This window comes from Eulemur rufifrons, chromosome 6, assembly GCF_041146395.1.
Source record: "Eulemur rufifrons isolate Redbay chromosome 6, OSU_ERuf_1, whole genome shotgun sequence".
Classification (NCBI taxonomy): Eukaryota; Metazoa; Chordata; class Mammalia; order Primates; family Lemuridae; genus Eulemur; species Eulemur rufifrons.
Genome location: NC_090988.1, coordinates 57,439,647 through 57,454,290, shown reverse-complemented (window position 1 = coordinate 57,454,290; position 14,644 = coordinate 57,439,647). Strand labels below are relative to the sequence as shown.

The window sequence follows — 14,644 nt, the reverse complement described above, 5'->3', positions numbered from 1 at the left end:
CAAGCCTCGCTGCCCCCTGGTGGTCAACAGCGGCCCAGTCCCTAGCTGGAGGGGCTAACAGTGGGGCGGCCTTTGTCATCCCTTCAGAAGGGACTGTCGGCAGTGCTGGGGAGCTTAAGGGCAAGCCTACTCCCACCCTGCAGAAATGTTGGCATGAGAGAGAAAGGCCCAATATCTGCCTTCAGCTGCTCAGACCAGCTGGGATTCTATTTTTAACCAGCACTGTCGTAGGTTGACAGCTTGGAACGCCTTCTCCCTCCTTTTCTTCCTTCCTCCTGCCTCTTGCAGCCCAGAATCCTGTAGAAACGATGGATGGGAGCAACCCCAGCCCTGGTAAACAGAAGACCCATGCTCCCTTCTCACTGTCATCCATCCATCCAGCCTTTCTCCCGGGTAATTAGTGGGTGGATTTTAGAGGCACATTGGCTGTAATGCTAATGAGGCTTAAATTTCAGGGCTCCTCACTTGCATAAGCCTCTTCTAAGGCTCTGGTCAGGGTCCTAGCAATTTTGTATCTGTAATTTTGTATATGTATATATTTTTTTTTTAAAAAAAGGGCATCCAATTTTATAAACCTTAGGTCCCACAAGACTTGTATTTGCCCCTCATGGGTGTGGCTTCTTCCCCATCTCCAGCTAGTGTCTAACTCAGTATGATTATTTCTGTCTTCCTCTAACTTATTGTATGACCTTGGGCAACTTTCTTTCCAGCCCTGGGTCTCAGTTTCTCCTGCCTGTTACAAGATGAAGTATCAAGACACCTCTCTTCCAACATGCGATGCCTCCGATTATCCATGTACGTCCCCTTGGTGAGGTCCCCAGTTCTTGCTCTTCCTCATCTGTTTGTCATTGTGTGGAGAGGTGATGTTGCTGGTCTCTGCCTCTCTCTGGGGCTAGATCAGTCTTATAGTCAAAAGGGAGGCTGAGTTCTCAGACTCTCACTCAGGTCCAGCCTGCACCCACCACCCCAGTCCCCAGCGCCGGCCTCTTTGTTGTTGTGGCTCATAAGGGTGCTTCCATTTGGCAGAATCTTGGCTAGGTTCTGACACAGGGGATGAGTGAGTATGCAAGAAAAAGGCCCCACTCTTTAATTAACTTCTATACACCTGTCATGGTCTGGTCCCTGATGTTTCAACACACATTGAATTGTCTTATTATATAATGCTTTCTCTTTTATCTTTTCATCAGAATTTTAATAAGCATCCATTAATATAGTACCTTACTGATGGCACCGCTTTGGGAGAGTGTGAGCAGGAATCATGACGTGTCATGGACATACCACCTCCCAACCCCACTCCCAGTTACTGTGACACTGAAGTGTACGTAGGTCCAGGATGACAACCCAGAGAGAATACACATCAAGCCTGAGACTGTGGGCTTTTTGGAAGGGGGTTGTGCATACACAGGAGTGGCCACCTGTCAGAGAGACTTGAGAGGGGGGACACCACAAAATTCTTTGCCTCCTCACCTGCCCCCCAAAAGTCCAGACAGAAACGAATTCCAGGAGGAAACTAAGTTGTTTATTATTTCTTGAAGAGTCTGGGTGAGGAAGAAGGGGGCAGAGCCATAGTCCTTAACTGGAAAGGGATGAAGGGATTTTTCAGTGCAAAACAGCCTGTTGGTCAGGGAGGTGTGAGATTAGGCCTGATGGTATTTTCAGTGCTGGTTGAAGAAGAACATTGTGAGGACAAACTGGGGACAGCCTGGAGCATCCCAGGAGTCAGTCCTGTGCCAGGCTCCATAACCCCTAAAAGAGTCAGTGCCATTAATCTATGTTTGTTAGGGGCAGGTCAGCTCTTGGCAGAGTTCCCACTGTGTAGAAATAGTTCACTGCTAGGAATGCGGTAGCTGTATCTGTCCAAGGTCAGTGCCACGTTTCTATCGGCTGGGCTCAGTCCCATATCAGGAGTGTACCTCCTTTCCTGTATAGGGTTCCATTCTTGTTTCTTCTGTGTCAGGTAAACTACCTTTTCCTGTGCACTGTGGTTAGTCCATGCTGTTGGGCGTCAGTTTCTTGTGTCAATTGTGGTCAGTGTGTTTTGTGTGTCTAGATGGGTCAGTGCTTTCATCTGCCCTGCCTCAGCCCCCACACCCCCTCCACGCCTCAGCCAGGCCCCAGCGTACTGATAGTGGTGTAGCTCAGCCTGGACAGGGAAGCAATGGAGGGGGTGGGAGGGTCCTCATCTGGAAGAGGCCTGGGGCGAGCTCGTGGAGGCCGGGGACAACAGCGGGAGCATGTGTCCAGGCAGGCCTGGCGAAAGCGACGGTGCATGAAGCAGTAGACCAGGGGGTTGACACAGGCCGAGGCATAGCTCAGCAAGTGGATGAAGGAGATTGGAGCACCTGAGAGCGCGCGGTGTGCACCCGGGCCATCGAAGGCGCGCCACGTGTTGGCACTGTACACTGGCAACCAACACAGGAAAAAGAGCACAACGATCACCAGCAACATTCGCACCACACGCTTCTTAGCCAGCAGCTTGGCCTGGGTGGGCCGGGGGCCGGGTCCTGACCCAGGAGTGGGTGCCGTCAGTGCTGACAACTCCAGTGCAGGCCGAGAACGCGGAAGTTGCACATAGCAGCCATCGCTGTCCTCGCCAGCCGGGCCAGTCTCAGGCCGGCAACGCCCGTTCTGGTGGACAGGACCTGAGCACAGAGAGTGGGCAGTCAGAGCAGAAGGCAGAGTCCTCCCGACGTCCAGCTCAATCCCCACCCGACTGTCTCCACCCTTTCCCTTCCCGCTGTGCGGCCTCAACCCTATTTCCGGCCAACTTCTCACACTCCTTTCGGCCCCACCCACTCTAGTAGGCTCCACCCCCTTTCCAAAGCTCTGCCTTTCCTGGATTTCACCCACCTGCTCCAGCCCCACCCGGCAGCCCTCCTTGACTTCGGACCCGGCTTTGGTTCTCGCTGTCACTGTCACTGTCAAAGCGAAGCCCTAAGTAGAGCTCACGGGAGATAAGGCCATAGGCCACAGCCATAACCACACCTGGGACGAAGAACAAGAGCAGCAGCAGCAGTACCGACCTGGAGACAGAACACAGCCTGGTCATGCGGGTTTCTGTCATCTCTAATCACAGATGGCAAAAGAGCCAAGGGTTGGTGTTTCTAGGGCTGTGGCCAGGTACCTGAGGTAGGAGTAGGATTTAGGGGTGCTGCTGGGAAGGGCTAGAGAACTGGGTAGGGACCCCCAAGGTGGTGGATGCGGAATGGGAATTGGCGTGGTAGTTCTTGGAGCAGCTGGAGGAAAGTTCTGGGAAATGGTCGTAAGCATCTGATGAAGACGGAGAAGGGAATTCCTTGGATAGGTTGTGGGCACCCTCACCAGGTCTGGCGGACCCGCGCACTGGGCCAGCGATGCACGCACTGCAGCACACGAGGCCCCACTGGTTGCACGACGGTATACACAGGGTAGGGCACCATGAGCAGTCCGGACAGCAGCCACGTGGCTACAATCACTCGAGCCGCGTGGGAGCGCGTCTGCCACACGCGCGCCTGTAGTGGTCGGCAGATGGCGCTGTACCGTTCCAGGGCGATGGCTACGAGGCTTAGCGTGGACACACTCACAGACACCCCTAAGCAAGGGAAGACGAAGGAATCACCTAGGAAACTTGCACTATACACTCACCAGTGTGACTTCCTCCATCCTCCCCCGCCCCCCGCCCCCCCCCCCCCGGAAAGACCCCTACATCCGGCAGGGACTTAAGGAGGAGAGGAGGCAGGGGTGGTGGCAGGGCGGTTGTGTCACTCACCCATGAGGTAGGAAACCGCCTTGCAGATGACTGTGCCAAAGATGAATGTGCCCATGAGATTGGGCAAGAGGGTGAAGGGCATGCAAGCCACAGCCAGCAGGAGGTCGCTGACTGCCAGTGAGAGGAGGAAGGCATTGGTGACAGTCCTCAGGCGGCGGCTCAGTCCCAGGACCACGATGATCAGCACATTTCCCCCAACGCTCATCAGGAAGATCACTGCGTAAAGCGTGACTCTAATGGCCAGTTCCAATTCTGGGCAGTAAAAGGGAGAGGTGGCACTAGGGGGTCAGCCCTCACTCAGCCAAACCCCTATCCCACTTAAACCCAACCCTTACTACCCAGCCAGATCTCTACATCCACGACCTATTCTGTGAACAGTGAATTTGAATCCTTTACCCTTCTGATCCCTTGAGGCTCAGCTAAATTGGCCTAACTCTACCCTTCCTTAAGAGATCCTATCTCTTCTCAAGGTTTGTTTTAAATCCTTTCTTCTCGTTGCAGCCAATCTTCTTGGAAGGATTATATTTGTGTCTTCACATTCACTCTCAATTCATTACAGTCTAGTGTTCTGCACCCCATCAATGTTTGGACACCTCTTCCCCAGGACACTAATCTTTAATTGCCAAATCCAAAGGTCCCATCTTAGCCTATTCTATTTGACCTCCCTGTAGCATTTGACACTGTTGACCACCCACTCACTGCATTTTGAATCACATCAGATCTTGTCCTTATTCTCTTAAAAAAAAAAAAAAAACAAAACACCCAAACTCTTCACTCTCTACTGCCTATGACCCCTTAGTATATCATCAAGATCCTCTGAGAACGGCCTTCTTCCTCCTCCCACCTCCTCCATGCACTGCACCCACTTAAGCCACTGTATGACTCAGTTTTTTGAATGCATCATGTGCACTCGTGACTTATTCCCTGCTCAAGTTGGTTTCTCAGCCTGGAATACTTTTCACCAACCCTCCTCCCCACTTCCACCCCCCATCTCAAGCTTATTTTCTGTAGCTGGTGAATTCCTATTCACTCTTTGTCCATCAGCACTCAGATTGACTGCCATTTCTTCTCTGATGCTTTTCTGGACACCTCATTTGGTATTAATCTCCTCTTCCTCTGACCTATGTATGTTCCTAACACAACTATTTAGAGCCCTTTTTACTTTCTGCCTTGTATTTTAATTATCTCCAAACATTCATTCTTACTTAACAAACATTTACAGAGGACTCTCTTTGTGCCAGGCACTGGGGACAAAGAGATGAACATGGCAAACTCTCTGCCATCTGAGAACTCACATGGAGAGAAAAACTCCGATACACAAACAGATAATTGCCACATGGTATGACAAGGAGTGAGGTTGGAGGATGTACGAGGTGCTGTGGGAGCTCACAAGGGGGCACTGGTGTTGCTGGGTGAGGCAGAGGGGCTGGGAGGCTGGTCCCATTTGTTTGTGTCATTGTCTATTGAAAGATGGATTCACTTTTTGACCTCCATATCACAGCCAGGCAGATCTGGACTGAATCACCCGTACCCATGGCTTCAGCATGAGGGAGATCGGCACTCAGGGAGAGAGGGCAGGGGGCAGAGCCTCCCAAGTTGGGAGGAGGGAAGGGATCAGAGTTGTAGCCCTCTCTCCCACAGCCCCATACATGGGCTGACTCTTGTCTTAGCTCCTAAATTGAACTACAACCATGTGCCACATAACAATGTATCAGTTAACGACAGACTGCTTATGTCTATGGTCCCCAACCCCTGGGCCGCAGACTGGTATTGGTCTGTGGTCTGTTAGGTATCAGGCTGCAGAGCCCTGTCGCCACCTCCCTCACCCCTGTCCATGGAAAAATTGTCTTCCGTGAAACTTAAGAATACAGCAGGGACGCACAGCAGGAGGTAAGTGGCGGGTGAGCTAGTGAAGCTTCATATATATTTGCAGCTGATCCCCATCACTCGCCTCACCACTTGAGCTCCACCCACCCCCCTCACCCCATGAAACCAATTCCTGGTGCCAAAAACGTCAGGAATTGCTGGTTATATGACAATGTTCTCATAAGATTATAACGGAGCTGAAAAAAAAATTGTATTGCCTAGTGTAATGTCAAGGGCAACACATTACTCATTGAGTTTGTGGTGATGCTGGTGTAAACAAATCTACTGCATTGCTAGTCTTATAAAAGTCTAGCACATATAATTAGGTACAGTACATAATAGTTGATAGTGATAATAAATGACTATGTTACTGGTTTATGTATTTACTATGCTATTTATCATTATTTTAGAGTGTGCTCCTACTTATTTAAAAAAGTTAACTACAAAACAGCCTCAGGCAGGTCCTTCAGGAGGTGTTTCATGAGAAGGCATTGTTACTATAGGAGATGACAGCCCCAGATATGTTATTGTACCTGAAGACTTTCCAGTGGGACAAGATATGGAGGTGGTAGACAGTGATATTTATGATCCTGACTCTATGTATGTCTAGGCTAATGTGTGTGTTTGTGTCTTAGTTTTTGACAAAAAGAAGTAAAAAGTAAAAAAAAATTTAAAATAGAAAAATGCTTATAGAAAAAGAACATAAAGAAAGAAAATATTTTCATACAGGTATACAATGTGTGTTTTAAGCTAAGTGTTATTACAAGAGTCAAAAAGTTAAAAAAGTTTATAAAGTAAAAGTTACATTAAGCTAAAGTTAATTTATAATTGAAGAAAGAAAAATATTTTTAAAAATAAATTTAATGTAGCCTAAATGTACAGTGCTTATAAAGTCTACAGTAGCATACAGTAATGTCCTAGGCCTTCACATTCACTCACCACTCACTCATTGATTCACCCAGAGCAACTTCCAGTCCTGTAAGTTCTGCTCATGGCAAGTGCCCTATGTAGATGTACTATTTTTTTAAAAAATCTTTTACACTGTATTTTTATCGTAACTTTTCTATGTTCAGATACACACATACTTAGCACTGTGTTACAATTGCCTACGCTATTCATACATTAACATGCTGTACAGATTTATAGCCTAGGAGCAATAGGCTATAGTCTTGGCGTGTATTAGGCTGCTATACTATCTAGATTTGTGTAAGTGCACCCTATGATGTTTGCACAACGATGAAATTGCCTGACAATGCGTTTCTCAGAACATATTCCTATCGTTAGGTGATGCATGACTGTATTTTCTCATAACAATAACCAACTTATTTAGAAGTTGTTGTAGCCATCAAAGAAGTATTATTTATAAGATATTCCCAAACTGAACTCAGCAGTAACATTATTTGCTCAGGACCACACAGCTGGTAAAGAGCTGAATCCAAACAGAAGCCAAGTCTCTGGATCCCTAAAATGCTTTCCCTCCTACTGCTCCCTGGCTGCTCTGTCATTCATCATACGGCCTCCTTCTCTCAATCAAATCTCAATCTACGTGCCTCTTTCTCCCTCCCCCTATACTCAATCCTGGCACTTCTCACTGTTTATGTTTAACTCTCTGTCTTCCTCACTAGACTATGAGCGTCTTGAGGGCAGGGGCAAGGTCTGTCTCATTCTCCAGTATATTCCTAGCATTTGGCATAATGTTCAGCACATGGAAGGCAGTCAATACATGCTTGTTAATGAATCTTGAGTGAATTTGCCTTTTAAGAGAGAAATGCACCTGCTTCTTCTCTCCTCATCCCTCACCTCTGTGGAGATACTCCATCATGCTCTTTTTTCTCTGCCTCTGTCTCTTTGGAGACACACGTTGGAAGGCCCTTGGAGCATCAGTGACAGGCTATGATTTTGGATGCACAACTTTTACTTTTATATACAAACCATCTGTGTCTCTTTTGGAAGCTGGGACCTTCTCTGTAGGGAGGGATTATGGAAGGCTTATATGTGACAAATTTGAGGGGAGTGTGTGTGTGTGTGTGTGTGTGTGTGTGTGTAGGGAAAAATAAAGAACCTTTGGGAGGGAGATCTCTGTCAGAGAAGTCCCTGGTCTCAGAAAAAAGAGCTGGTGGTCTATCTGGCACTCTTGGTGTCTCTTGCAAGTCCATTGTCCTCCTACCCCAACCCCCACCTCTTTAGTCTCTCTAGTTCCATCATCTCTTCCACATCCTCCTCTGAGGGTTTCTTTTCAACTGATTCTTGATGCAATTGCCACATCTCAAGTTGGTACAGGACTCTGAACTGTGAAAAGTACATTTCTCATTCATCCATCCAGCTGATGTGCCCCATGTGTGTGTCCTTGAACTTATTAATAGCTCAGTGTGGGGGACTATAAAGACAAAGCTAAATCTTACCCTTACAAAGTTTCTGATCTGCTTGGGGACTCCTGAAAATTAGAGGACAAAGTCCCAGTAAAAATGACCAAAACTTGTACAGTGCTTTTGCTGTTTTACTGAACATTCCTGGCTATTTTCTTATTCTCAGCCACCACAATGTTTCCAGGTCTTTACTGTTGAACAGTTAGGAGACATGAAAAATTCTAATTAAAAGCAATCTTAGAGCCTGAAGTTTAGGGAGAAAGAAGGACAGATGAATAGGTAAAGCACAGGGGACTTTTAGGGCAGTGAAATTATTCTGTATGATACTGTAATGATGGATACATGTGATTACACATTTGTCAAAACCTACAGAACTACACAATACAAAAGGTGAACCCTAATGTAAACTACAGAATTTAATTAATAATGTATCAATATGGGCTTATCAATTGTAACAAATGTATTACACTAATGCAAAAATATCAGTAAGGTAAAATAGTGTGTGTGTGTCTGAGGATATATGGGAATTCTCTGTAATTTCTGTTCAATTTTTCTGTAAACCCCAAACTGCTCTAAAAATAGTCTATTAATTTTAAAAAGTCACATGCACACAAAGTAAATCATAATTAAGGTGCATGTGTGTACATCCATGTGTATATGTGTGTTTGAATATGAGTGATTGCAGTGGCTTCAGTGACTGGGAACCTAGGGCAGGGGTGGAAGGATGGGAGATAGCACCTGCTGGGGTACAACCACCTGTGCCTTGATGGTCTACCTGTGGGTATCATCTTCCTGGGGATGTATTTGTTCTATCCAGATGATGGCAGAGAAGTATGAGCACAACAATCCAGATAACATGGCATAAAATGAAAACCAGGCTTTTCTAAGAAAGGATTCTACAGAACACTGAAGCTGCTGATGCCTTGAATTCTGCCTTCCACTACCATGTTGGATCTGGTCACCCACACACGCAGACATCGAAGTTAAGACCTAGAGCTCTGTAGTAAGCAGGGATTGTATCCAACTGACTGCGTGCAATAACTGGGTGAATAGGGGACACCCAAGTGTCAGTGGGTACCAACTAAGGGAGCAAAAGCAATCTGAAAGGGCATGTAGAGTGAGCATTGGGTAATACTTTAGTGTTTGAGATAATACACAGGTGGGCAAAAGTAACACTTCTGTGGGCAATATCTGGAGAAGGCTAACATCTACATGTCTTTACGCAATATCTGATAGAGTGTGGGTTACATTTAAGTTTAGGTAATATCGGAGTAAGTGTTGTAACATTTGAAAGAGTAAGGGTAATATCCAACTCAGTAGATAACATCTCATTTTATAGGTATCATCTTCAGGAAGTATGGGTTACATTAAGAGGTCTTTATGTGAATGGGGGAATAGCCAAGTGATGGCAGTAATAGCTGAGTGAGCAGATATAATATCTAAGTATGCATGGGCAGTAGTTAAGTGAGTAGAATGTGAGACGTTAGCATGTCAGGATGTTAATCTAACTGAGTAAAATAAGCATCTGAGTGAATGTAGGTAATAGCTGAGCCTTTCCGAGTACTATCTGAATATGTGAGAGTAATGTCTGTGATTTTAAGGGTAATATCTAGAGAAGGGCTACTTAAGTGGGCATAGGTAATGTCTTATTGTGTGTGGATAATAATAAAATGGAAGTGAGTACTATTTGAAGGATGGGTAACATCTAAATGACTTTGGGCAATGGTAAAGTGAGGGTGGTAACATCTGTCTTTTTGTGGGTAGCGTCTGAATAAACATGGGTAATACTCAAGCCTGTGTGGATTATTTAGGAATAAAGTGGTAACATACAAATTTTTATGGTAACATTGGAGTGAGCCCGAGTAACATATGCATCTGTGGGGTTAGTACCTGAATGGGTGTGATGAACAGGGTCTCTTTGTGTATGTAACGTCTGACTGCCCAGGTAACATCCACGTGCACGTGAGCAACAACATCCAGGCACGTGAGGCCAATTCTTACACCTGTGCTCTGAATTGCTTCACGTCCTGCTTTCTCAGGGTCCCTTGCTCTATTGACGAGCCACTTTCTCATCTGTATCTTATTAAAACTTCCTCTCTCTTGGCCCATTATCCATCAAAAATTTTAAAGTGCTCTTGTCTCTACTATCCACACACACATCCAAAAGACAAACCTACACTCACATCCCTTTCTTCCTCAATTCCATGCTATTTTTGACACTATTTTTCTGTCTCTCTCCCTCTCCCTACCAAACTTCTTGAAAGTTTTGTCCACACACCTGGTTCACTCCTTTTAACCCAGCCCCCCCCACCCCGACCCACTGGACCAGTCTTCAACCTATTGTAGTCAGTCCTCAACACCCACAACTCCTCCTAAGAACCTCCTTGTTATTGACTCCGAAGGATGCTGTTCTGATTCTCCTATCCCTATCTGACTTCTGTCGTTAGCATCTGACGTCACTTACCTCACCCTCCTTGAAACTCTCTTTTCTCTTGTCTTCTGGCAGGATGTAGCTCCTGTCTCTGATGGTTCAGGGACTCTCCTTCCTCTGCCTGGCTTTTAAATATTGGTCTTCTGCAGGGTCCTGTCCCAGGACCTCTACTCTTCTCATTCTACATAATCTTTTATGATATTATCTATTTGTATGGCTTCTACCTCCTCTAGGCAAAGACCTTTCAAATCTGTGTTTCTACCTCAGACCTCTCCTGTAAGTCCCAGATCCCTGGAATCCATAGTTTACTGGGTAACCTCATCTGGATATCCCACCAGCATCTAAACTCAGTGGGTTCCAAACTAAATTTATAATTCCATCTCCCAAACCTGTTTCTCTCCTTTGTTATCTTTCTCATTATATATAGAAGTGACATCCATTCAATTGTTAAAGTCAGAAACATGGATGTCATCCCTTGACCTCCTCTGTCCTCTCTACTTCTAATCAATTGCCAAATTCTATTGATTCCATTTCCAGCAGTGGCTCTCAAATCCATCTACTTCTCTCCATTCCCATTGCCAGTACCTTCATCTAAGCTAGCACCATCTTTCATTCCAACCAGTGTAATATGAGAACCTTCTAACGTGTCCCCCTGCCTTCCATCTCATGTCCCCCAGTCCATCGTCTGCACTACAGAACCAGTCCTAGCAATAGTTCATATTGCCCTCAGGATAAAATCCATACTACTTAGCCAGGTCTATCATGCTCTCTGAAAACCTGCAATTCCCTACTTACTTGTCTGTCTCCACTAAACTCTGAGCTCCATGAAGTAGGAATTGTGTCAATTTTGCTCAATTTACATCCTCACTGCCCAGCACAATCTCTCATTCAATAAATATTTGTTGAATGATAAACCTAAGTGAAAGTGCGTAACAACAAGGCTGAGAAAGCATGGATTATTTTGTGGGGTAAATAAATACTTGGATTACAGTTTATTCCAACTTTCCCTTCTTGAGCTTAGAATAATTTCCTTCTGCTTAATATTGTTCCCTTACCTAGAATTACACTCCTTCCTTTTCTGCCCACTGAACTCTAACTTCAAGACCCAGCTCCTAGATTGCATCCTTTGTATAGTTCTCAGACGCCATCTTCTTTGGGTGCCAACAGTTCAGATTCTCTCACGAGACTTCCATGCCTACTGTAATTTTTCCATCTGCTTTTTTCTCCTTTGCACTTGACTATGGAGTAAAGAGGGTCCAGACTGGGTCTAGTTCAACCCTGTGTCCCCAGTGCCTAGCTTAGGGACTACAAGCCTAGGACTTGGGAGAAGGCTTAGAAGGGAGTTGGAGACATTACTTGGAGACTGAACAAAAGAAAGCACAGAGTCTTGAGAACTCCAGCTTGGGAGGCAGAGGGGTTTGAGGATGAGCGAAATGGAGATGGGTAGCTCTAAGGAACATCCCCCATTGTTCAGCCAAATTCAGATTTGAGGATCTTTTTGGGGAAAGCTGGGGATTAGGATGGAAGACACAGGAGATTATAACTCTAACTTCCCATTCAGACCTTTCAGAGTGCTCCTTCCCTCAATCAGCCCCCTTCTTCTCCCAGTCTTGCCTTTTTCTCCCTTCCCTTGCCTGCTGTGGCTCTGTGAACTGAATCTAAAAGGAAAAAAGAGATCTGGAAGGATTGGCAAGAGGAGGTCCTTGCCTCCCAACTGTCTGTGTCTAGGAGGGGGCTGTGCGTTGGGGTGTGTGTTGTGTTCTGGGTTGAGCAGGAGCTCTGGGTGTGACCAGGGGACCAGGACGTGAAGGAGTCTAACTAGGTGGTGCGAGCTGTGATGGAGTTGTAAGAGCTGCGGGGATGAATATGCGAGGGGGTGCTGTTTGGAGGCTGAGGGAATACTATGAGAGGGATGTGGTAGGCATTTGAGGGGGTAGCGTAGGGGTCATGGGGGCCTCTTGCTAGTGTTATGGGGTGCAGTGATGAGCAGCTTGTGCAGGGGGCTGAGGGAGGCACCCACCTCGTGTCCCGGCTCCGCGGATGCGAGGGGGCTCGCAGCTGAGGTTGCCCGCACTGCTGCTGTTGAGGAGAGGGCCACCTGGGCGGCACAGGGAAGCCCCCGGCCCGGGTCCGGATCCATGCACGCTGCGGTTCAGATTTAGCAGCTCCATGGCCCCCACCGAGCCTGCCGCCTTACTCAGCTCGGCCCCGCTGCCTCCCGCCGCGGCTCCACCTGCTCACGCTGGGATTCCGGCTCAGGCTCCCCGCCCACCTCACTCGGCTCCCGGCTCCCCGCCTGGTCCCCGCCCCCAAACCTAGCCCCAGCCCCTTCACTCCCTCTGCACTCGCCCCGCCTAGGTTCCCATCCCTTCCCTGCTCTAGTCTGTCTCAGTCCCCCCAGGTGACTCTCCGCCCCTTCTGCCGCTCCGGAGTTAAGCGCCTCCCAGTGTAACTGTTCACCAGGATCGCCCCCTCCCTAGACCTCTCCTGTCTTCTCTTAGAGATTTCTTTCCTGCCCACCCCTCTTTACCAGCGCTCCCGATGCCTGGGAATTCGTGTGTGTGTGTGTGTGTGTGTGTGTGTGTGTGTACGCGCGCGCGCGCTGGCAGCGTAGGGAGAAGGAGTGTAGTAGGGGTGGGATAGGGAGCGGCTGCGGCGGGGTCCAGCATCTTTCTCTGGTGGGTCAGGGGACGTGGAGGTGGCGTTGGAGACCAGGTCTGCGTGCGTCACCCGCTGCGGCCAAGGTGCCTTAGCCTACGTTTAGCGCCGCGTTTACCGTACTATGCTGCAGTGGCTGCAGTGACCGTGACACTATCACTACCGTAGTTCCCTTCGGCTCCTCGCTGTGGGGCTGGGGTAGCCCCTGCATGTGCCCCCGCACCTTCCACTTCCTATGTGAGGCCCAACACCCAGAATTTCACCGAAGGCTCCCAAGGAACCTTCAGTAGCGGGGCGGGGCCGGGGCGCATGTGTCCCTAGGGAAGCCTGGGCAGGCGAAAGAGTCTGCCTTGGGTGTTGAGGGCGGCTGGGGGTGGTGGCGAGAATTGCCTGGGATAAACCCAGGTGAGCTGAGGGTGGGGTGGGGTTCCAACCCCAGCCAGGAGCAGGCAAAAGAGGGGAGGAGGCAGCTGGCTTTCTCAGCGGTCTCCAGGTAGCGCCCACCCCCACGCGACACGCTGACGCTCCCTGTTTGCTCTCAGAGCACATGGAGCCGCCTGTGTAGGGTGTCCGGTTCCCACGAGAGGGGGCTGGAAGGGCACTGGGTCACTGGGGTGCAGCAGGAACAAGGCTGAGAGATGGGTGTGCGGGACTGAAGTGGGCTCAGCTTTTTGGCCTTTCTCTACTATTTCAGCCTTGCTCCCTATTTATTCTCAATTTCAAAGAAACTCCAATATCATGTGAAATTCCAGCTTCTGGTCCCCAGCAGTAGCTGTAGGAGGTAGGGGCATCTGTGGAAGAACAGATTAGAGGATGGGGTCTGGGTTTATGGGGAATTCAGAGAGCCTTTACCCAATCTTTTGGAGAGGACCTGGTCCAGCCAGCACTAAGTTTATAGGAGTGGAAGCATTGAAGGAGGGTTTACAGCTGGAGTGGGTGGAGATGTCATCACCTGCTCCCTCTTCTCCTGGCACTGCCTGCCTGGCACATCAGAGAGCCCTGCACCAGAAGCTTGACTTGCTGTTTGTTCAGCTGCAGCATAGGTGGAGCCGCAGATAACCTGCTGGATTTTTCCCACATTGGATGGTGGTAGGATGTAGGGGCATGGGAGCAAAGGAAAAATTAGGGGAGAAAAGAGTGGAAATAGAAGTAGACAGACATTCACTTATTCAGCAAACTATTTCCAGTTACAGGGCTGTGCAGTAGTTGTCCAATACAGTCTGTCCCTGAGTAGCACCCACTCTAATGGAGATTTTCCCAAGTAAGTCAATGATTGCAATTTAGGGTTGCTAAGTGCATCCACCAAGATGCACACATCAGAAATTTAGGAATCACCCTTGATGCCTTGCTTTCTTATGCTCTTTCACCCCTGTCTGGAGGCTGTGACACAAATGCCAGACTCCTTTTCAAAAATGAAGAACTTATTCTCACCAGCCACTGAGAGTGCTGCTGAAGGATGGCGTTCAACTGTCAATCTCTTTCAGGAGTTGCCTGAGCAGAAGAAAGCTGGCTCATTCAAGGTCATGTTCCCTTTCTGGGGCATCCTGCATCCAATGACTGATCAGCACAGAGGTA

General features: G+C 48.0%; 1 protein-coding gene across 2 annotated transcripts; it reads right to left on the bottom strand.

Annotated features, from left to right (window-relative positions):
• Positions 1–1,500: 1,500 nt before the first annotated feature.
• CCKBR (cholecystokinin B receptor) lies at positions 1,501–12,673 on the bottom strand. 2 transcript variants are annotated; one of them, XM_069469443.1, is made up of 5 exons: positions 12,432–12,673; positions 3,749–4,000; positions 3,322–3,571; positions 2,866–3,023; positions 1,501–2,642 (listed from the first exon to the last, which is right to left on the bottom strand). In XM_069469443.1, the coding sequence occupies exons 1-5, from the start codon at positions 12,580–12,582 to the stop codon at positions 2,104–2,106; spliced, it is 1,350 nt and encodes a 449-aa protein (XP_069325544.1). In that variant the 5' UTR covers positions 12,583–12,673; the 3' UTR covers positions 1,501–2,103. The 2 variants fall into 2 exon arrangements, with proteins under 2 accessions (XP_069325544.1, XP_069325545.1); XM_069469444.1 differs by lacking the exon at positions 3,749–4,000.
• Positions 12,674–14,644: the final 1,971 nt, after the last annotated feature.

Coding starts and splice junctions, on each gene's coding strand:
- CCKBR (XM_069469443.1), bottom strand. CDS start 12,582: ATGGAGCTGCTAAATCTGAACCGCAGCGTGCATGGATCCGGACCCGGG. Junction 3,572..3,748: donor GGCGGTTTCCTACCTCATGG/GTGAGTGACACA, acceptor TCCCTTGCTTAG/GGGTGTCTGTGAGTGTGTCC. Junction 2,643..2,865: donor AAGTCAAGGAGGGCTGCCGG/GTGGGGCTGGAG, acceptor CTCTGTGCTCAG/GTCCTGTCCACCAGAACGGG.